The sequence below is a fragment of the Bactrocera latifrons genome, unplaced genomic scaffold, assembly GCF_001853355.1.
Source record: "Bactrocera latifrons isolate USDA-ARS-PBARC rearing strain unplaced genomic scaffold, ASM185335v1 scaffold_301, whole genome shotgun sequence".
NCBI lineage: Eukaryota > Metazoa > Arthropoda > Insecta > Diptera > Tephritidae > Bactrocera > Bactrocera latifrons.
In genome coordinates, this window is record NW_017536642.1 from 77253 (window position 1) to 100356 (window position 23104).

Consider the following 23104-nt stretch of genomic DNA (forward strand, 5'->3'; position numbering starts at 1 on the left):
ACAACCCCGAAGTAGCCATTGTTAGTTGTTAGTTGYGTAAAATTTTTTTTTCGCTAAACGTTTGATTGGTTACGCATATCGTTTACGTATGTATATCGTTTACCTTTTCTAAGTCTCATAATCTGTTAAAGTTTATAATTTAGATGTAGAAACGTTTTATTCGTAAGAATCATTTATTCAGACTGGCAAGAAATTTTYTTTATAAGACAAATCACAAGAAGAATACAATGATTAGAATATAATAATTACAAGTAGTTTGTGTTGCAAGTACTTTCAACAATACTCATTTACTCATAATTTCGTAAATTTTKATTTAATTGACTCGAAATTTTGACACAATATTATCCAGATATTATGCATTCAATTTGAAAAAAAAAATTAAGAAATATAATTTAATACTTTACCCCCTCTTACGGGACATCTCGACAGGATATAATTTATAGAATACTTCCTGCATTGCCGTGCCGATTGCCTGTAGAGTCTCCACATTGCTCATAGCTTACTATATATAGAATACTATCTAGTTTGCCATATATCGTAAGCTATGAGCTGTCACTTCAACCGTTTGGCAGCGCAGTTTTCATTTCTATGAAGATTTCGAARAGGCAACATATAACAGTGTTAAGACGGTTGTGTTATATTATAAAAATAAAGTACATTTTAGAAATAATATTTTTCCAAAAAATTAATATTGTTAATTTACAGAAGAATTATGCAAATTGGGCTGGGAATGAGCGAAGTCTTAAATTTAATAAACTTTTACAAGCATAAATCCAAATATCACTGATCTTTTTAAGTTTATTACTTTAATTGATATGTTAAATGTATGCCACAGCTATTATATAGTAGTCCAAAAATATGAATTATTTTTTCCCAGGAATACATTTGTAAAAAAAGGATATTTCTCCTTTTCTTATTATCTTAGTTTTCGCAGAAATACATTTGTAAAAAAAAAAAGTAATCCTCAGTATTTCCTCATAAAAGATTTAAACAGTTCAAGAGCTCAAAACATGCGCTACATCAGCTACCTACCCGCCGGCATTTCGCAATGTGGTAAAATAAATTTTTCAAGAGCTCAAAGCATGCGTCACATCAGGTCGAACCTACCTACCCTACGCCTTTGCGCAAATGATTATATCRTGATAGTAAATGMSCACATACAGATTTGGCAATGGCAATAGCRATACGTTTGACAGTTAGTATTCTATAAATTCTATCCTGTCGAAATGCCCCGTTAACGATTGGTAGTTTGCGTTCGAATGACGATTCGAACGAACGGATACGTTTATATACTCGTTCACSTACATATGTCATCATGCCAGATTACRAGAGGGGTTACGAACGAYCACGTATGTCATAATACGAAATACAGGCTTGTAACGATTGGACCCCAGACGTTATACCAAAGTGAATCATGACAAGATGAAATGGCAAAACTTACTGAACACACCAACAATATTTGATACTTAACGGTGAACAAACGTGACCGCCACGAACTCTCACAATTGCGTCGTTGTTATTGTTGTTCTAGCGGCACAATTCTGCCGAGTTGACAGTCCTTGGCCAGATAAAAAATCTGGCTCCGTTCCGGTTACGTAGACCCAACTGTCAACTCAGTAGAATTCCGATACAATAACAACTAAATCCTTTTATAGTTTCTTCTACAGTRGTCATTTCAGGAGGATTTCAAGCATTATCGTACCGTTTATATTCCCACAAATYTTTTGCAAAGGTTCGCACAACTTTTAAACAAACTTTTTTTAAGTGTCACTGTTCGAATCCTTGAAGATTCAAGTTGTCGAACTATTGTTATTGTTATAGCGGTAGAGAACACTTACCAATATTTTTTAAACATGTTAGAGACCTACCGCTACGTAAAATTTAAGGTCTGGTCTCATGGGYAAGGCGATCTATCTGTTCGAAGTTAAACATTTCCACTTCCATACCGATTCGATTTACGATTTATTTTAACTCATTTAAATGAAACTGTATCCTGTACAAAACTTTACATAAAAGAACTCCTTTACTAATAAGTCTGATAATTTCAGTTAAAACAAAACTTAAAGCGAYAACTGAACATGAAATGTAAAAATAAATTAATAAGCAATTCAATGACTGGAATATCTTATGTTTAAAATGTCATTACCAACTCTTCTTATGATTGCCGTTCGCATATTTCGAGGAGCTATGCTCGAATTCCTTGGCAGAACATGGACTAAGTGGAGGTTTTAGAGGTGTCGATGATTTGATATTTTCATCTAAGTCCCAATTTTCCTCCTCAGAGTCCGAGCAACGAGGCTGGCGTTTTACAGGCGATAACGATGAACGAGTTGGTGCAGCATTAGATGCATAGGGCACCTTGAGGCCGCAGTGTCGTCGAGGTGGTACCGATGGTAAAGGAGCACGGTATGGTGAAGGTTTTGAGCGACGTAAATACGGTTGCGGCATTTGTGGAGACTCATTCGTTGCGACCCGAGGCGAATCAATATAGCAGCTTATGAATGATGCAGATGGTTGATATGTTKTAGGTGAGGTAGAAAAATTTGTCGCTGGCGAAGTAAAAGAGCGCATTTGTTGTTGTACTGCGACGGACTGTGGCTCAACCGGTTGTATGAAACTGTATGTAGCATTAACAACGGACGCACAGCCATATGATCGACCCCCATAACTTGACATATTTTTCTTTTCATAAATAACACCGTTAACATCAACGAAAAGTCCAAGGTTTTCCAAAATTTCCAACAACTCTCCGGCACAATAAATTTTGAATATGTCGAAAACGGCATACGGATCACTCAAACGAATTTTTTGAAAATTATTGATAGCGCGCACCAATATCGAAATAGTTTGATTTATTTGTATTTTCATAGTAGACATAAGGGACTGATACCATGGGGAACGCTGCAAGCAACCATACAGAAGCATATTGGGCGTTGGCTGAGATAAGTCTTGGTTATGTTGTTTTAAAAATGTCTCCGCATTGTAAACACTACTCGAACGTCGGGGATCGCTTTGAACCCCTTTATTGATGCCACAAAATGTTGCCGAAGAGTGCAAAGTACTGTTTTCCTGATTAATTGAAATAAAGTATATAATATTTGGAATTATATATATATACTACATAATCGTACCTTTTTTAAGAACTTCAACAGTCTGGGATCCGCGGTATTAGAACGCAATAATATATCTAAATTATCTGGTTTGTTTATGGAAATATTTGATACATCAATTTCCTTCACCTAGAAGTAAAGCAATTAATGCACAATATCATTTAACAGAAATTACACCTACCAAATAAAGAATTCCTGTACAGTAACCATTGATTTCCAAAGCTGGTTTATAATCATTGGCGAAGAAATTTGCCTTTGTTGGACTTATAATTTCATTAGATATGGGTGACAAGGGGGTATTGGAAGTTGTTACCACCGTGCCTGTGTCATAGGAACTAAATTTATCACTTTCATCRTTTGTCTTTGCGCCGAACTCAATTCGTCGCTTTGCTGACATTATTGGTCCTTCAAATTTATCTATTTCAATAATTTATGTTAAAAAATGGTTTCGATTTGAAGTTCGTTTATATTAAGTCATACCTTCGCACTGCGAACTAAGTGATACATTGCTTCCTAAATCATTAGCACTAGTATCTAAATCATTAGTCAGCACTGGAACCTTTAAAGGTATGTCTTGATCGCAAACTTTTTGATTGTTAAATTTTATCGACTCATCTAATACAACACCACTATCTTCAAACTTCACAATTTCGGTTTTCTTTGACGCAAGTAGGGGAGACTCTAGCGAAGGAATCTTTGACATAAGTACAAATCTGTCTTCCACCGCTTTAGATTGGCGATCGGCGACGCATTCTTTCTTAACATGGGGCACTTCGGAAATATGTACGTCTGCATTTTCTGACATATCTGAAAGATATCCTCGTATTTAGCGAATTGTCCCAATAGTTTTTGTAAATAATTTACCGATTTTCTCTTGGTATGTGTTAGTTTTACTCTCCATTAAATTCATAACATTCATATTACGTTTCTTTGCTTTTTTTTGGACCGGTGCCGACCTAGCTKTGTTAGCTTCAGCTACATCGACTACAGGTTTCACTTCGCATTCATTGGAAAAAGTAAGATCAAGATTGGTCGTACTGTCGGCATCCACATTAAATTTCTGCTTCCTTAACGGAGTTGGTAATTTTCTGATCATAACTGTCGGTTGTAGATTTGGATTTGTTGGTGTCGCTGAAATAGGAGTGCCAAGTYTTACTCGTTATATTCCGGCAACATGTTGCTACAGGGTGGTATAATAGTTTTGTTCACCTATCTCTTATTTGTATCACCTCAAAATGGTCGAGATAGATGTGCAGTTATGTATGTATATATATAAATGAATGAGGCGATCAGACGAATGTCTTGAGACAAAAGAAAAAGTGAGGACGAATTCGTAAAAGAGCATGATCCGACCACTACCACAGCCACAAAACGTCATTAAAGGAATACCTTTAAAGTGCCATAACTAAGCACTACATTAAGATTTAGATTTGTAATTTGATCGAGGCAGCATGTGGCATCTGTGCGAGACGGAARCTTTTAAAGGAGMCGGGGTCAAAATAGGATAAAGGGCAGGGCATTTTAATAAAACCACATATTCTTTGACACACTTATGTGTTTCCCATTATAAAATGGCCGAAATCYGGCTATAACACGCCTAATTGCGAAAAAACACAATTTTGAATTTAAATTAATTCTTTCACTTTGACATGCGCCATTGAGTAGCGTTTGGCGTTCCTAACACCACTCATCTTTGATCAATAACTATGTGAAACCAAAGTATTGTAGTAAGTAGTAAACTTCTACACACAGTAAAGACTCTAACAAACATTTCCTAYATGATACTATTTTGCATGCACCACCTACTCAGACCGCTATGAAACGGATCACCGAAAACATTTACTCCTACTGATTGATTGTGTTTAAGTTTACTTTGGAGTGTCTTACTAGTTGTTGTGACGTCTTCTTCGGTTACAGCTGTTTTAACTGTATCCTTTTTATTACGTATATTATCCAATATCCTGTGCTCTTTTTCATTCAATTCCGTAATAATTTCAGTTAACTCCGATCGTACTTCTTTTAGGGCAGCTCGTGATTGAGGMACTTTGACACTGCGAATTTGTGTAAAACATTCCTGAATGGCTTCGAAGCTGCGTTCTTCTTTAATATTTGATATGTTTTTATTCTACAAAAATTTAATATTTCATATTTCATTTAATCTGATATTACTATAAAGTATGTATTACCTCATAAATAGTGGGGAGGCTTTCGTCTATTACTAATGGTTTCTCATCATCATCGTCATTTGCKTCCAATTTGTCCAATTCCTCTGCTATAGCTTTTAATGGCTGCACTTCTTTGGGATTTTTTTTGTCCCGCATTTCACTTTTTACTAAAGCTATAAGTAACTGTAATTGTTTRTTACTGAGTTTTAATTCAAGCAATTTCCCAAATGGTATGTTCAACAATTGTTGAATACTTTTAACATTAAATTCAGATAATTTTTCTATCTGTTGATTCTTCAAAAAGCTTAAATCTTTTCGAAATTGTAAGATTAATGGYTTAGAAATTGTCTTCAATGGTATTTTAATTTCTGGAGCTATATTGATCTGATCCGTTGCAATTTTTGCATTGTCCTTCAGGCAATTTTTCATATCCACTATCACTGCAAAACAAATTAATACATATTGCTTCCATTTTACACTTTATTCTCAAAAATTATTTATTTACATAATAAAAAAATAACTAATTTCGAATTGGCTATCGACGTAGGTAAATATGGTAAACAAAATATAGAATAAGTTTTTTGCATTACTTTTTTTATTAAATACGTGTTTTCAAGAAATATTTTTGAAATCGGGCATACAAATTTCTGCATTTCAAGTTTATACACTTGATCTCCTTTTTCCCCCAAATTTTTCTTTTGCACGGATTTTATTTCAAGGTTATTTATACCCCACCCCTCCTATTCACCTTTTTTGTCCGTGTTTTTCATTTTAATTATATACTTTTTTCTTTTTTGTAATAAACTATATTTCATACGTAACTACAGATTCATTTTAGTTATCGAGTATACGAGTTTGAAATTGGCGACGGAACTAGAAGATAATTTCCTAAATTTGAAATTTTATATTATTTTGTCCTTTCCAAAAATCATATATGTATAATACCACGTAAATTCTCATGGTACGTTTTTCTTTTTTTGCACGAATATTTTTTAAATTGGGTCCTAATAGTGAATTTTATAAGAAAATCTGTTTTTGCGATTTTTTTCACGAGGAAAAAAGAGATCAAATGTATACATAGTTGCATTTAATATCATAATATYTCCACAGCGAAATACGTCCTTCTAACAAAAGTAGGTAGGAAAAGTATCTTATCGTTAATTAATAATAATTAAAATATTAATTGTCATAAATTCCTTACCTTCCTTATTTTCTGTTGTACTCTCACATACAACCCCAATAGAAACACCCATAGGACTGAATAATGCAGAAGTTGTTGATATCTTCCTAGAGTGGGACGTAGCAATACCTCCAGGGGTTTCTACCGATATTCCACCACTTTGTTCAACGGACATTGTCACAATAACTCCTCTACTACGTTGTAATTTGCCCTTCGCGTCTACATTAGGTGGGCCTTTTTTGCATATTTGTGCATTTTTCCGCGCCCGCAATTTCTTCACAATTTCGCCACCTACGACCTTATCGACTTTTGAACTAGCAGGCATTGTTTAGGTTCAAACTTTTCAAATATATTTAATAAACCTAGGTAATTAATAATCCGAACAATTGTAAAATGACGCCAATTTTTCCCAAAAAGTAACGGTTCGTTTGCAAAAATATTTAGGGATTAAAAATGTCAATCGATAATTTAATTTTTGGGATATTAATCGAGATTTAACAAGTGACTAAAAGTCTCCAAAATTCATACAACTCATTAAAAGGGTCACAAACAACATCTATGAACACACTTCGATCGTGTGTGGTGAAAAGGCATACTTTAAAAACAAATTAGGGAAATTCTCTTGCTGTTGCAAGATTGCATATTGCAAGAATAGTATACCGAAATATACGTACGAGAGCACCCATTGCAGAATCTTTTGATATATGAACGGCTCATTCGGTCAATTTATTGTAAATGACTATTGTGTATGGCTATTGTGAATTGGCGCACCTTCTGCATTCMTTCTTAATGAAAAAAATGTAAGAAATCTTTATAATTTAAGTAAAAATTATAAAATCTATTTAAAATTTACCTTACCCAACAATTTAACGTMAAAATATGTATTTAAGTAAAATGAAAGCTAACACAGAGCTGCATTTACGCGAAAATAAACATGGGTTCCGGTCTGACTAATTTTACAGTCATTGCAAATAATTTTCTGCGTATGTTTGTTGTTGTGTCGGTGCACCAAGAAGAAATATCTGCAATTCGTGCAGCGTGCAAGCTTTTTGCAAGAGCAAAAGAATACCCCTATTATGAATTTTATTTACAATATGGAGATTCGAACACGCGTTACTGTGAACATRGAATTCATTAAAGAAAGGTAATAAGTAATTTTAATGTAAAATAAATATTTTTCAATCAGAATTTGYTTTAATATACCAATTTTTATTATAATAAAAATCGGTAACGGTATTTTTTTTTCTTATATATATATATATAACCAATCATATGTCACGAAAATCGATAAGTATAACAATCCACTCAGCAAGTCACGGTTATCAAAACTAGCATACGTTTATAGAATTTGCTAGGAAACTAACTGGTGTACCTAAATAAACAAATTCAGCGACGTGTTTTTTACTGCTCARATAAGAATTCTAATAACTAATGTGTTACATATTTCCTCTCATTGGGGTATTATTTGTTTTCTTTATTTCTTTTGGTTCTTCTGTAAAATATGAACGTAAGGTAGAATGCAAATCTTTTGTTATTGTACGAACAAAAATAAATGAACAAAAGTTAAATGTTGAATAAAAGTTATTTTTGCACTATTTAATATAAAATAAATGGTTAGAAATGATTTAGTGAAGTGTTAGTGGGAAAAACACGCATTTTAAATAGTTGAATTTTTGAACTTTAAATGCAAATATCTCAAAAACCATAAGTYAGCGGCAACTATATGCACATATATTATATATTCTTGAGGTCCTCCTCTATCCGTACATACCCATTTCAACCCCGAAATCCGGGGATGCTATTCTAAAATTTACCCATAAATTCAATCYTTCGAAGCTGATTCCCTTATTAGRCCCATGGAAATAAAGCTACACTATGGAGAAATATTATTAAAGTGAAGAAAAATTTAAAAATCACATGTGATCAAAAATCAAAATAACTCTAAAAACAACTAATCCTAGACAAAAACCTTTCGATTATATTACATTTTTTGATTCATACATTTCGCTGTCACATCTGGCGCCAAAAACTGTTTCGCGTGCTAATATTAGCAGAAAGTAGTAAACTTCGAATTGTTTGCATTGGGTAGTCAACATTAAATATAATTTCGTTATATATAATTATAAATAAAAGCAATGGCGGTAATTAATTATAATCGTTAGCATTACATTCCTTAATATATGTATTTTGCAGGATCAAGTGAGTTCTCCTCCTCCAGCGACGCCTAGCGATGTTGACGACCGACGTGAATTGCGTGCTGCTATGACTTCGCCCGTTGGTGATTTTGAACCATTCGAAAATGAAGATGAAATCCTTGGAGATCAAACTATACGAAATGAAGAGGAGGAAGATGGTGAGGAATTGTTCGGGGATAACATGGAGAACGACTATCGTCCTATGCCAGAGTTGGACCACTACGATCCCGCAATGTTGGACGACGATGAGGATTTCTCAGAGTTGTCTCAAGGCGAGCGACACGCAGCTGAAGCTGAAATGCGAAAGCGTGATCGCGCTCTAGGTATACATCGGGATGACCGTGATCTGGGTTTTGATCACAGTGATGACGACGACGATGTCGGTCCACGCGCGAARCGCCGAGCAGCAGAAAAAGCAACCGAAGGCGAAATGGAGGATGCAGAAATGATAGAATCCATAGAAAAYTTGGAAGACACAAAAGGACATTCTACAAAGGAGTGGGTCAGCATGCTTGGACCTCGCACGGAAATTGCTAATCGTTTTCAGTCTTTTTTGCGCACATTTGTTGACGAGCGTGGTACTTACACATACAGGGATCGTATTCGTCGGATGTGCGAGCAAAATAAGTCSTCATTTGTGGTGTCTTATACGGATTTAGCTAATAAGGAACACGTATTGGCATATTTCCTACCTGAAGCTCCTTTTCAAATGCTAGAAATATTCGACAAAGTTGCAAAAGAAATGGTTCTRTCTATTTTCCCTACTTACGAACGAGTCACAACTGAAATTCATGTCCGCATATCAGAGTTACCTCTTATAGAAGAATTACGTACCTTCCGTAAACTACATTTGAATCAGCTTGTGCGTACTTTGGGTGTGGTTACTGCAACAACTGGAGTGTTACCTCAGCTTTCAGTTATTAAATATGATTGTGTAAAATGTGGTTACGTTTTAGGACCATTTGTACAATCACAAAACACCGAAGTTAAACCGGGATCTTGCCCAGAGTGTCAAAGTGCTGGACCATTTGCGGTAAGCTATTAGTTGAGTTTTTCTCCGAATATTATGTATACTACTTCCTTAATTTAATTAGATCAATATGGAGCAAACGCTTTATCGCAATTACCAGAAGATTACTTTGCAAGAATCTCCTGGTCGCATTCCCGCTGGYCGGATACCGAGAAGCAAGGACGTGATTCTTTTGGCGGATCTCTGCGATTTGTGTAAACCAGGCGATGAATTGGAGGTTACTGGTATTTACACCAACAATTATGATGGTTCTTTGAACACAGAACAAGGGTTTCCAGTTTTCGCTACTGTTATTATAGCAAATCACATTGTAGTAAAGGACAGTAAGCAAGTCGTACAGTCCCTTACAGATGAGGATATAGCAACTATTCAGAAACTAAGCAAAGATCCGAGAATCGCAGAAAGAATTATCGCTTCAATGGCTCCTTCCATATATGGACATGAATATATTAAACGTGCTCTAGCCTTGGCACTATTCGGTGGAGAGTCTAAAAACCCTGGTGACAAGCACAAAGTTAGAGGTGATATAAATTTGCTCATATGCGGAGATCCCGGAACAGCAAAATCACAATTTTTGAAATACACCGAAAAGATAGCACCTCGAGCTGTTTTCACAACTGGTCAAGGTGCCAGTGCTGTAGGTTTGACTGCCTACGTTCGTCGGAATCCAATATCACGTGAGTGGACTTTAGAAGCAGGGGCTTTAGTGCTGGCCGATCAAGGCGTATGTCTTATTGACGAGTTTGATAAAATGAATGACCAAGATCGAACATCCATTCATGAAGCCATGGAACAGCAGTCAATCTCAATATCAAAAGCTGGTATTGTAACCTCTTTACAAGCGCGCTGTACAGTCATAGCAGCTTCCAATCCAATCGGCGGTCGATATGATCCGTCGATGACCTTTTCGGAAAATGTTAATCTTTCAGAACCAATCCTCTCACGTTTCGACATACTTTGTGTAGTTAAAGACGAGTTCGATCCGATGCAAGATCAACATCTGGCTAAGTTTGTAGTAAATTCGCATATCAAACACCATCCATCAAGTGAGGAGTATGTAGAAGATTCCCAGCCAACGGGAGTGGCTGAAATACCACAAGATCTTTTGCGTCAGTATATTATTTATGCCAAGGAAAATGTGCGCCCTAAACTCACGGTTAGTAAAGAGAAATTACATAAAACTAATTTCGTTGTTAAATTCAAATTTTTATATTATTTYATAGAATATTGATGAGGATAAAATAGCCAAGATGTATGCACAACTTCGCCAAGAGTCTTTTGCTACMGGTTCGTTGCCAATAACTGTAAGACATATAGAAAGCGTAATCCGCATGTCGGAAGCACATGCTCGTATGCATTTGCGCGAGAATGTTACTGAGGCTGATGTTAGCATGTCTATACGCATGATGTTGGAGAGCTTCATCGAAGCCCAAAAGTTCAGTGTAATGAAGAAAATGCGCACAGCATTCCAAAAGTATCTTTCCTTCCAAAAGGATCACTCAGAATTGCTCTTCTTTATTCTTCGACAATTAACACTCGACCAACTAGCCTATATTCGATGTAAAGAGGGACCTTCGGCAACGCATGTGGAAATAATGGAACGCGATCTCATTGAGCGGGCCAAACAGTTGGACATTTTTAATTTAAAACCGTTCTATGATTCTGAAATTTTCAAACAAAATGGGTTCACCTATGACCCTAAACGGCGAACAATTCTACAGATAGTCACAGAAGCCGCTGTGTAATCATTCCCATTTCAATCATGTTTGTTATACTTTTAATGACTTTACGTTCTGTTTCATCGTACCATGTTTGGCAYCTTTGGGTCCATTATTATTTTAATRCATAGTTTTTAATATTACATGTATCCAGCGAAAAACTCGCACTTCAAGTACAACTATCAATAAAGTTACATATTTTACAAAGTAAATTGTAAAACTTTATTTATTTAGTAACAGATTTGCACATAGAAAAGAGGTATGCACGTGCAAATTATATTGATGTGCGTTTAATTCTCAATACCCATTTCTTTATCGAAATCCTCCTCAGAAATTTTATTTCTTTTCAGCTTCTTAAATAGGCGTATATCGTTAGCTAGTTCATCTAAATCTTCTTGTGTATATTGGGGCTTCCTTTTCTTTGTTTTATCGCCTGGCGCTCCGTTTTCGATTTTTCGCTGCTTCTTAGCTTTTCTTTGCTCTTTTTTAGTTTTTGAATCCATTTTCGCCTTCTTCGTTTGTTCCCATGCCTCCGTACGCTTTTTGAACTTCTTTTTCCCCGGCCATGTACCACTTTCTTCATAGACCTTAAGTTTTTCTTGACGAATTTTTTCTTTTTGGGGATTCTTATAGCATAATTTTGATATATCTACATCACATTTAGGTCCAATAAAGCTCGTTGTTTCACAATTCTTTAATTCTGGCATGCGCGGCATTTGAAGTAGTCCGTAAGCTGTAGCTACTCTTCCCAAATCCAAATCTTTTAAACGCAAAATGGCATTACATTCATGCTTTGTGTATGCCTGGACGTGTGATACGAAGGCACGAGTTCCTTTATCAAAAACATCTTTATCCCTTAACTGAAAATATAGAAACGTTTTAAAAACTAACAACTCAATGCTATAATAAATCGGTGTATACTCACTTGCAGGGAATGTAGTTTTTGTAGAGTTTKCTCCAGTTCTTCACTATTGTGATTGACATCTTGTAGTTCACTTAGTTCAACTTTTTGATTTATCTTTAAAAAAGTAATATAAGCATCTTCCGTTGGCAGCAGATATACTAAAGCATTGCCTTCGTTACCCTGTCGAGCTGTACGCCCTACGCGATGTACAAAACTACTTGCATTTGCTGGTGGATCCCATTGTATCACCCAGTCAATTTCAGGCACATCTAGTCCACGTGCTAGTACATCAGTAGAGAGTAACACCGCGTCCGGCGCCTGTCTGAATTTTTCCACAGTAATTTTGCGTTTATTTTTCATTTTGCCATGTATTCCCAGTATACAGCGATTAGGTAGAAAATGTGTCATGACTGCCATCCAGTATTCCACACTTGCACAAGTAGGAAAGAAAACCATAACTTTTCCATGAGAAGCAAGTGGTGAACGTAAGAAATGTAGAAGAGATAAAAACTTTTCCTCAGGCTGTACGATTTTATAAAAATTTTGCAATTTTATTGGGGTACTAAGGCTGGATTTTTCTTTAACCGAAACTCGGACAGGATTCCTTAGTCCGGCACGAATAAGATCTGTTACTTCAGTAGTTTGAGTTGCGGAAAATAATCCCGTACGACGTTGTCTTGGTAAATAATTAAGAATGTTGTTAATAGTCGCTTTGAAGCCCAGATCAAGTAATCGGTCAGCTTCGTCAAGCACAAGCAATTCCTGTATTGAAAAAATTATTGTATAAAACGTTTGATTGATTTTCCATGTGATTTACCAAACTTTTTACCCTGCCGGCAAGGTTAAGATCACCTTTTCTCTCAAATAAATCCTCCAATCGACCTGGCGTACATATTAAAATACATGGGTTGTCTTTTTTTATTGCAGAAATGTCTTCCTCTATGTTGCTGCCTCCCACAACCAATTTCTGACGGAAAAAATTCAATTCTKTTTTTTGCAAAAATTTCTCTAGAACTTCAGATATCTGAAAGGCAAGTTCTCGSGTTGGTGATATAATTAGCGCACCAATTTCTTTTGACGTCCAGGGGGTATCAATGTGACGWTTTTGTAACATCTCTAGCATAGGCACCAAAAAAGCTAGTGTCTTCCCAGAACCTGTCACTGCTTCGACACTGACATCTTTTCTTTGAAGCAGTAATGGTATTGATGCACTCTATAAAAAATTTAAAAGTAAATAACCAGGAAAAAACTTTATTTAATAACTCTTACTTGAACCGGTGTAGTCCTCTTGAATCCTAAGCTTTCAATTACTTCGAGAACTGGTGAGGAAAGAGATACTTTTTCTAGGTCGGTCCATTTTCTACGAGCCATTGAAATGGATGTTTCCACTTTTCTATWTTGTTTATTATATTCAATAATGTTTGCGATATTTCACAGGATAGTTATTTATTTCTTTTTGTTTTGATTTCAACAACCACGTGCTTAAGAGTTGCCAAGTGTATTTCGGCATTYACTTTTAAGAACTAAACTTTTTAAAATCCTTTGTATCCTGCTAACATGTTATATAAATTGAAACCTATAGTAAAGGTGGYTAAAGTTTTGTAGCCAATGGGTTTAAATAGAAAGTAGAAGGTAAATCTAGGTAATTGTATTTCTATTGAAATTTATAAAAAATAACTGACTACATCCCACTTATGACATAAATATATAATTCAATTTGAAAATTCTGTAAAGCAACTAATAAGATATTACGGATTTCAACTCCACAGAGTTGAATTGAAGTTAAAGTAGTTAAGGTCAAGTCAACCAACTAGRTTTTTGTATTCCGAACTTCAACTATTTTCAGTCGAAATTTCATTAGTGTTGCCTGCTTKGTAACAATGACAAAACACTTTGGGGATAAACTAAAGTACTACATATACAMAAAGGACTTCATCCTAAAACGAACTGATCAAATGACAAGCCAAGTTTAAATTTTAACTTTCGAGATAGTTAAGGAGGATGTAAATATTATCCTCCAATATTTTGATTTTACTAAAAATATATATCCCTAGGAATTGTATATTGTATTGACTCTTTGAGTTTGAATCATTTTCCACGGTTGCTTAAATATATTTTTACTGTTTCCAAATTGTAGCTTGTCTTGTCTACTTTCGGAATTTTTCTCCAAGGTTCAACAATTTTTTCTTTTTTATATGGATGTGCACAAAAGGACTTATTAAAATAGTTTAAAATAATATACAAAATAGTTATTCATCTGATGCCATTTTATATTAATGTTTTTCACAAATAATCGCCGAAATGTTTCATTTACATACCAGTTGTAGTTGTTTGGTTACTAGTCAATCCCACCGAGACATAATTGGATATCACAAAAAAGTTCGAGAACTCTCCAACTCAGATTGCAGTTGAGTTGAAAGCCCTAATAAGAGCTTAATATTTCATTTTAGTAAATTCAATGTATAAAAATAATAACCATTATCTATCCAWATCACTAATTACTTTTCATTTGCATCACCTTGTTATTGAAATGAAGCTGTCAAAATACACATCTTTTACATTTCGTCTGTGTTGAATTTCTTGACGTCAAAAGCAAAGATGGCGTTGATGGGTGCGCACGGTTGTTAAATTTCGTCGGATTTTATTTTTCAAAGAATCTGGGCTAATAAATAATTACAAAATAGAAGAGTGTATTTAAAACGTTTGCCCACAACCGCGKTCAAGTAATGTGACTTTATTACAAGTTATAATTCGTGTATTTTAATTCTAACACATGTTACATCAAAACTATTCAAGACGTAGTGAGAGGAAAATTACGATTCAGTTTTTCTGTGTATACGTGAATGGGGAAAAAATTTGCAACACCCTAAGAAGATTCCTCGGAATAAAGGATTGAAAAAATAATCTTATTAATAAAATATAAGTGCCAACCGTTTATCTAATATTTATAAGTGCTGTGTTTTGGTTTGAAAGTATGTATATTTAAATTGTGTTTGGTTTTAAATTAATGTTTCTTATATAAAATATTTATATTTCGTAAATACTGAAACTTGGTAACCGATCTTCATACGGAAACACCCTTTACCAACAATTTGCAATTGCGTATTTGTGTGTGTATTTACTTTGGTTAGGCACAAGGACGAAAGGGATACATATTCATACAAGAAGTAAGGAAATATCTGCATTAGTACTCCGTTGTTGATAAAATCTACGAATTTARGTTAACGAATTATTTGGGAAATCTTCGGACCATTGCATTTCACTTCACCTTCAGGCTTAACCATGTACYATAGGATGCACAGGACTTAATAACACACTCCGTAAGTAGATTTTAGTTGGGGCAGATTCGTTACATTCATTCGTGACCTCGCTATGTTCATCAATTCATGAACACATACAAATACATTTCACTATGCTATTATACGCTTATTCGTATTTACCACCCAGTTCTGACCTCACCACGGATGTTAAAACTTTTTTGGATTGATTTCTTTGATCTGTATATTAGTAGATCCTTGTAAACAATTTAATCAAAAAAGTTAAAGATATGATAAATATAAGTATGTTTTTTAAATTTGTACACTTTTATAAATGCTAATAAAATAAATTAAAGCAATTTTTTTCCTTATTTCGCCCGAAGCTACTTGAAGTTAGATACATTGTGTTGTTCTTGATGTTCTTGTATTCTTCGAAATAGTTACAAACCTTAAATTGCAGAATATTTATGTGTGTACATTTATCCATGGTAAAGTAAAAAGTATTCATATTTGTGACAAATGTAAGTTGGATTTYTATCTACATATGTATGCATATGTCAACGATTTCGGTATTGGCATATTTAGATAACGTAAATGTACCTACGCAAAGACAGACATATGTATGTATGTATGTACACATATCATTCCTACTGTTTATTTTTATGCTCTTGCAAAATGTTGGTAAATAGTATAAAAGTTTTGTTCAACTAACGGTTGTAGATATCACCTAAAACTAACCTACTTAGCTAYAGAATTATATACACATACATATGATATACATACATGATCAGGATGGCGAGAAAAGTTGAAATCCGTGTGAATGTCTGTCGGTCCGTTCTTCCATTCAAGCTGTAACTTAAGTAAAAATTAAGATATCTTCATGAGACTTGGTAAAAATGTTTCTTGGCAAATAGTAAGCCAGAGTTCGTAGAAGGTCATAATCGGAACACAGCCATGCCCTTAAAAATGTCATTAAAGAAAAACCTATTACGTTAGCACTAAAATAAGATATTGAACTGTAGCTGGGCGCAGGACAGTAAAAAGGTTTAATGTACATACATGACTCCTAGAAGACTACTGCTACAAAAGCCAAATTCGTTTAAGACAATTCTTATAAGAACTATAACCAACAGTGAGAAAATGAAAACTACTTGAATTCACAATTTTGAATTTCATTTGATTYTTTCTCTTTCCAGTACACAAAGCAACAACCAATTAATATAACGGTATAGATCTTTGCACGAATAATGCCTTTAGAGTACGCCACTTATGACCAAAAATTGCCCAAATCCAACCAAAGCTGTTCAGGCTCCTAAGTAACGAATATKTGGCCCCTTATGTAATTATAAAAAAATTATGGGATATATAATTGAAATTCAAAGAAAAACTTTTCCTGATAATAGTATTCCTGTTCGTTAAAAATGGKTTGAATCAGTCAATACTTCCTTAAGGCTTCATATACCTAATTTTGAACTTCCGGGTGACTTTATACCGAATACATCAGTCAACATTGGAATTATCTTAATAAAATTGAGAGAAAATATTTTTTTAAATTAAAATATAAAAATATTTTTTTAAATTAAAATATTATTTTTAATTCTTCCCCGTGGGAAGAGTAGGCAATGTTCGGTTATACTCGAACTTAGCTTTTCCTTACTTGTTTCTTATAAAAGTTTMTGTTAAGTTTTGTGGCCACTTTTGCTACCACGTAACTTTTTTTATACTGTAATTTGTAAAATAAGATTTTTCCCAGCATAACAAGTTAAATGTGTTCCTCTTCCGTTACACAATAAATATGCATAGTGCAGAGCAAGCCAATGACTCTTGGGAATGGGTTTCAATTGCAAGCGAACTATTATCAACTAGAATATTTAAATAGGAGATAAGAGAATTTATATAAGGAGGTGTAGGTATTTTATCTAAGAGAAACCTGCAACGGTTTGCCGCTAGTTTTTCGAGCTAAAAGTACAGTGGAGGATGAAAGTAAACAAGAAATAGAGGAACAACAAACATGATAATCTAGCTACAGGTAATGATGTCATCCATTGAATTTTTTTCTTTTTCTTTGACACATTTTCATTTTGCTTTGCTTTAAAGCTTTAAAAATATTATAACGCTAATATTGCTCTAAACTGGAGTWATGTGTATGTACTTCATTTCTTTTGAACCATTCAATTTTGTTAGAAGCCTAGAAGCCGATTTAAAAACAATTTTTGTTTTGTTATGAAACTTGAGCTAATTCTTATATTTGAGAAGTTTGATGTGAGTGGGACGTATATCTAGATACATATTTATATATTATATATACATAGATATGTCAGAGCTATCTTATKCTTCTATTGGGGAAAAAAACTTTGGCCTTGTTAGAGCTTTGAAAATTTTAACATATTAGTGGCAACAGCTTATAGTCGTCGGCAAAATTGGAAATGGTTTTAATTTCATTTGCGAACTAAAATTATAATAGGTTGTCAAAAAAGTCTTGCGGTATTACTTGAGATATTTTTATTGAATTTTCAATTGTTCATAAATTTTTTTTKATGACTCATGCCCAGCTCTTGACCGATGCTACGGCTGCTACTATGCCGATCTCCTTCGACCAATTCAGCGATTTTATCACAATTTTCGACGACAGGCCTTCCGGATCGTGGCGCATCTTCGACCACCTCTACACCAGAACGAAAACGTTGAAACCATCGTTGTGCGGTGGAAATGGAAACTGTATCGGGTCNCCATATTTGCGACGCTATAACTCACGAACGACTTATAAGAAACGACAATCAATCAAACACGACGAATAAAACTAGAACTACGCGCTCTCAGCGCCAACCAGCGAAAAYACCGCAAGACTTTTTTGGCAACCTAATATAATCAACTAATATTTAGTGGAATGGGCTTTGATCTGGATACAATCTMAATCTTCGCAGTTTAGCGTCCATCTTGAAAGGCCGATTTTTGCATCATTTCATTCCTTTGTAATGAAACAACTGTGATCATTTGAATTTCTATTTGCTTCTAGTTTTCAAACTGAACGACGGGTTTTACCAGTTGACAATCATTTTGCGACTGTGAAATTATGGCAAAGACTATTTCTTCCTAAATTTGGGTATCGAAAATGAAAGTAAAAATTTCTTAACACGTAGAATTTCTGCAAAGCAATTTGTATTCATAATGAAAATGTTTGTAGGTATTTAAAATGCTAAAGCCCGAAAATTTCGCTTATTAGAAGTGTTGAAGTCAAGGTGTGTGGAGGTCAAACCACCAACAGTAGTGCAGAAAGTTCACATAAATTAAATAAAAAMACAATTACTAAAATGGAGAGAAAAAGGATCACAGGGTAGGGCATCAAGAACGAATTTAACTACTTTTAGAATCCCTAACCTATCTCGTTTATTCCCCTGCATGATAAAATTTGTGTATGATGTTATGGAAAGATTGGACTTTGCACATAATCCGTAAAAGAGGGGTTTATTCGTAGATAAGTTTGAAGGCGATCTTGATTATTATGGTAATCAAAGACTCCCTGAATCGAACGAAACGTACGATTCAGTTTTTAAATTCAAATAACTATTGATAAGTGGCAAATATGGGGTGACCTAAAAGTCATAAATTTTCTATTATACATAATAGATTAATAATATATTACATAATTTTCTAGTACTTCAGGGCGGATTTACTAAGAATGGCTGTTTTTTGTGTCTTTGGGGCAGTGATGCAAAAATTAACGTTTAATAACGATGCTGATCCTCCTCTGACAYCACTCCAATGTGAATCTAATGATAACTATAAATCCTCACAGCAATAGTAAGTTTTATTTGCACATCAGTCGAAATCTTACTTAAGATTTGTTGAGTAGTGTAATTGGGCGCATTATAACTAATCCAACGAATTTCCGATTATAAGTCCGTGTATCCTCATATTTTAAGTTTTTATTATTTTTTTTATAATGGGCAACTTGACACCATTGTCGATTTGAAGAATATTCCTTCTCGCACTGTTATTAATGTGAAGATAGCTGTACATATGCAGTCAAATATAAGAGGTACTTGTAGTCTTTTGTAARGGTAACTACAATACGATTAAATCAATAAGTAAAGTGATTGAAGCTCTCAAGCAAGGTTAAAAYGATGCTGGAAAAGTGGCTAAACGACTAAACTGTGTCACCACTAGTTTATTGCCCCATTGTCATGTTCAATTAAAAACACGTATCYTCAAGAGCAATTTTTTTCTTAATAGCCTACAAATTATAAATTAATAGTGATTTTTAAACACGTTCAAACGGGTATATACCTTCTGTTTAATTTTCACCCGGACTAACAAAAGAAACAACATTTTTATTTTAATAAAAATATTTGTTATCGCCGTTAAAATGTGCCTATTTTCAAAACTGTCCACTAATTTAAAGAAGGTTGTACYAATTCGACGCGCACTTAGTTTATATAGACAAGTCCGGGTCATTTATGATCATATGTATGAATGAGTTTTGCTATTAGAGTTCAGATTAGATAAATGCTTTTTCGAATCCCTTTTTTAGATTTTGGATGTTTTTACAACAAATGATGTTAAGTAATTTTTGATTTGTCTTGCTTTTTTGTTCGATGTAACCTCTCTCTTTTTCGTATTCGAATTGTCAGTACTTTAGTTGCAGTAACTGTTTTCATTTTTATTTACTGACATACATTACTATCTATTAATATGCTTTATTTGTATATAATATGATTACAAATATGGGAGTTTTTAATATACATAATATGTACGTGCGTATAACTCGAACAATGTACAGTTATTTAATGTATCCATGTACTTGTTYCTTATCAGATTTGAAATTCCTTTATCGCGGCGGAGGTGAAAATTTAATTTTGTTAAATATATGATATAAGTATCTGTTATTTTATATATAATTACAATAAGCGCAACTGCTTTTGTCGGACTTGTATCAATATTACCGACTTGTCCATGTACTACAATGAGCAATAAAAACAGTAAGACATTGTTCATAATTATAAATTCTTAATTTATTCTTCAAAATTTATGTCGTTCCCCTTTGATTAGTCTTTACAATCCTCGAAAGAGTTGTAAAAGTCAATTTTGAATTTGACTCAAATAGACATTTGTTGACATTTTAGCCGGTTGGAATTTGGTGCATTACACCTCGATAATCGAAGAAACTGTTTTTTTCTTCTTCGGTTCACCTTTGCCACTATACATATTCGATTGATCGTGTGTTTCCGGGTCGTAAGCATAGATTCAAGACTCATCTCCAATAATAATACATTCATTACATCCTGGTACTCGAAAAGCATTGTGGTGTTTCTCTTCTTTAAGGTCCAAATGATATTTCAAAATGGATTTTATTGATCCCTTGGTTGGTATTCCAACGATACCAGCAAGACCTCTGACTGGTAATCGTCAATTCTTAAGCTCCAATTCCTTTATCATATTGACGTGTTGATCATCGATTTATGTTGATAGCAGTAATGAACGCGGTTCATCGTTACGCGTTCTCGAACCTCTGAATTATTTGTACCAATCAAAAACACTTGCTCGAATCACCGAAGGMCTTTTCCAACATTATGAACTTTGCATCACCAGAAATTTGATTTTCAAACAAAATTTAATGTAACTTCTTTGTTGCATAATTTCATTCATCGTAAAAATTATTTCATTCATCGAATGCGTTTTATGTWGTTCAGAAAAACAAGCGTGTACTAAGCACTAGTGATCATTTTGATGTGACAAATGTCACTGACATTCATACCAAACTCAAAAAATACGAATGGGTTTTCGGTCGAAATTCTAATTAAAAAGTTTTACTATTTTTGGCCCACAGTAACGGATAAACTTCWAATTTTAAAAATAAATAAATAATTATCCATATTTATTGAGTGTCATATAATCCAAATATTATATATACTAAGATAAAAACGCTAACTTCGGTTGCACCGAAGCTGTAATAACACGCCTTTCACATACAAAAAAAGTTTCCTTATAAGAACTTGAGCTTGATCGTTCAGTTTGTATGATAGCTACATGCTATAGTGGGCCAATAGCGGCGGTTCGCAAATATGTAGCGTCTTGAAGAGAAAAAGAGGTGTGCAAAATTTCGAAACGATATCTCAAAAACTGAAGGACTAGTTCGCGTATAACAATATAAYGCTGAAGTTAAAATAATACATGTGACAGCTTCAATTGATATTTTCATTTCAAGTAAGCACTTTGGATATCCTCTACAACGCCGCAGTGCACCTTCGCCTTTTCAGTTTTGTGTTCTCAAAAGGGCACAARTAAACTGTGTGTGTATGTATGTGTGCAATTGTAAGATATTAACGACTAAATAAAAATGCCGTTTTGACGTCGCAAAGAAGGTAAATGTTAAATGTAAGAATGCACAAAGGTATGAATTAAATGACGAATGGCGTTACCATTACAATAATTTTTGCTTCGGAGTTTCTAAAAAGTTCATAATTAAAAAAAATGTAATAATTTATTTTTATTTTTGGTGATTCTTCTTAGTGTAACTCGCATCACAAATGAAGAAAATTACAAAAAATGCTTATGATAGAAAAATGCAATATAAAATTATTTTCACTTTTCATATACGTTTGAAACAAACATTTTATACCAATATGGCAGTATTATTCACAAGTGATAATGGTGGTGATATTGTAGGTGCGCTGTGTTGTCGGTTCTTAATTAATGGATTTATCTATAGTTCAGTAAGCTGTTCTCGCTAAGCTATCAAATAAATGTAACTTACGTAAATATTTGTACACTTCAATGTCTATTTACACTCTCATTGAGCTGGATGAAATGCTGAAAATGCTAGAAGACAGAAATTAGTAGAGAGCTAGCCCCGACGATGCCAAGCAGTTTGGAAAAATTTTGGAGTAAGGAATTGTGGAGTGTGAGTGATTAAAAGCTACATACATATGTAGGTATATATATATTTCTAATAAATGCATTTATCAGCACGGCTGGGTATACATAACCCAAATAATTTGCTGCAAACATGAATTCAGTGAATGAACGAACCTGTCATCCGTCTCCTCCACAGACGGCTCACGTACAGTGACAATGCAGTGACAAATGATACAAATTGATTTTCCTTTCATTACACTCAATAGCAACCGAAATGGATTTGTGCGGTCGGCTACTGTTAGTCAAAACTTTTTATCTATGTATTCTAAATGTTACCAAAGAGACAACCTTAAATTATATAGTAAACGAAGTTATTTTATCTTTCACGCATTTCGTTTAAAAAATCCGAAAAATTTTAATTGTAAGTTATTATAATTGTCGAACAATGTAGTACATAYTGGGTAGTCGAAAAAGACTTTATTTGTAATCAAACTTCAACTTATTTTTTTTATATTTATAATAATCCAAATATGTAACATATTGGCGACCACTTTTTCCCATTTTTCTGCTAGAGACATTATTCCATCATTGTAAAACTCTTCTGACTTCTTTCACAGGCTTCTCTTGAAGCCAAACTTAATCTATTAAGGGAGTTCTTCATTGATCAAAACAAACTGTAGTCCGATGGTG

General features: G+C 34.1%; 4 protein-coding genes across 9 annotated transcripts in view; 2 read left to right on the forward strand and 2 right to left on the reverse strand.

Moving 5' to 3' along the window:
• Positions 1-2004: 2004 nt before the first annotated feature.
• Positions 2005-6870, reverse strand: LOC108970602. The gene is made up of 8 exons (XM_018936080.1): positions 6477-6870; positions 5297-5715; positions 4998-5235; positions 3975-4241; positions 3591-3917; positions 3292-3527; positions 3132-3239; positions 2005-3069 (listed from the first exon to the last, which is right to left on the reverse strand). The coding sequence occupies exons 1-8, from the start codon at positions 6778-6780 to the stop codon at positions 2143-2145; spliced, it is 2826 nt and encodes a 941-aa protein (XP_018791625.1). The 5' UTR covers positions 6781-6870; the 3' UTR covers positions 2005-2142.
• A 1001-nt stretch (positions 6871-7871) lies between these two features.
• On the forward strand, positions 7872-11610 carry LOC108970608 (DNA replication licensing factor Mcm2). Of its 2 annotated transcripts, none has more exons than XM_018936091.1 (4): positions 7872-7913; positions 8649-9683; positions 9745-10836; positions 10904-11610. In XM_018936091.1, exons 1-4 carry the CDS (start codon positions 7887-7889, stop codon positions 11423-11425), a joined length of 2676 nt encoding a protein of 891 aa, XP_018791636.1. In that variant the 5' UTR covers positions 7872-7886; the 3' UTR covers positions 11426-11610. The 2 variants fall into 2 exon arrangements, with proteins under 2 accessions (XP_018791636.1, XP_018791637.1); XM_018936092.1 differs by lacking the exon at positions 7872-7913 and adding an exon at positions 8479-8596.
• On the reverse strand, positions 11585-13803 carry LOC108970609 (probable ATP-dependent RNA helicase DDX55 homolog). The gene is made up of 4 exons (XM_018936093.1): positions 13572-13803; positions 13120-13515; positions 12324-13064; positions 11585-12258 (listed from the first exon to the last, which is right to left on the reverse strand). The coding sequence occupies exons 1-4, from the start codon at positions 13671-13673 to the stop codon at positions 11689-11691; spliced, it is 1809 nt and encodes a 602-aa protein (XP_018791638.1). The 5' UTR covers positions 13674-13803; the 3' UTR covers positions 11585-11688.
• Positions 13804-14907: 1104 nt separating this feature from the next.
• LOC108970605 (FERM, RhoGEF and pleckstrin domain-containing protein 1) overlaps positions 14908-23104 on the forward strand; it is a 66019-nt gene continuing 57822 nt past the window's right edge. For 2 of the 5 annotated variants that reach the window (XM_018936087.1, XM_018936088.1), the window contains exon 1: positions 15284-15622. The gene's annotated coding sequence lies outside the window, so the exon portion shown is untranslated. The other 3 variants (XM_018936085.1, XM_018936086.1, XM_018936084.1) reach the window with 3 other exon arrangements.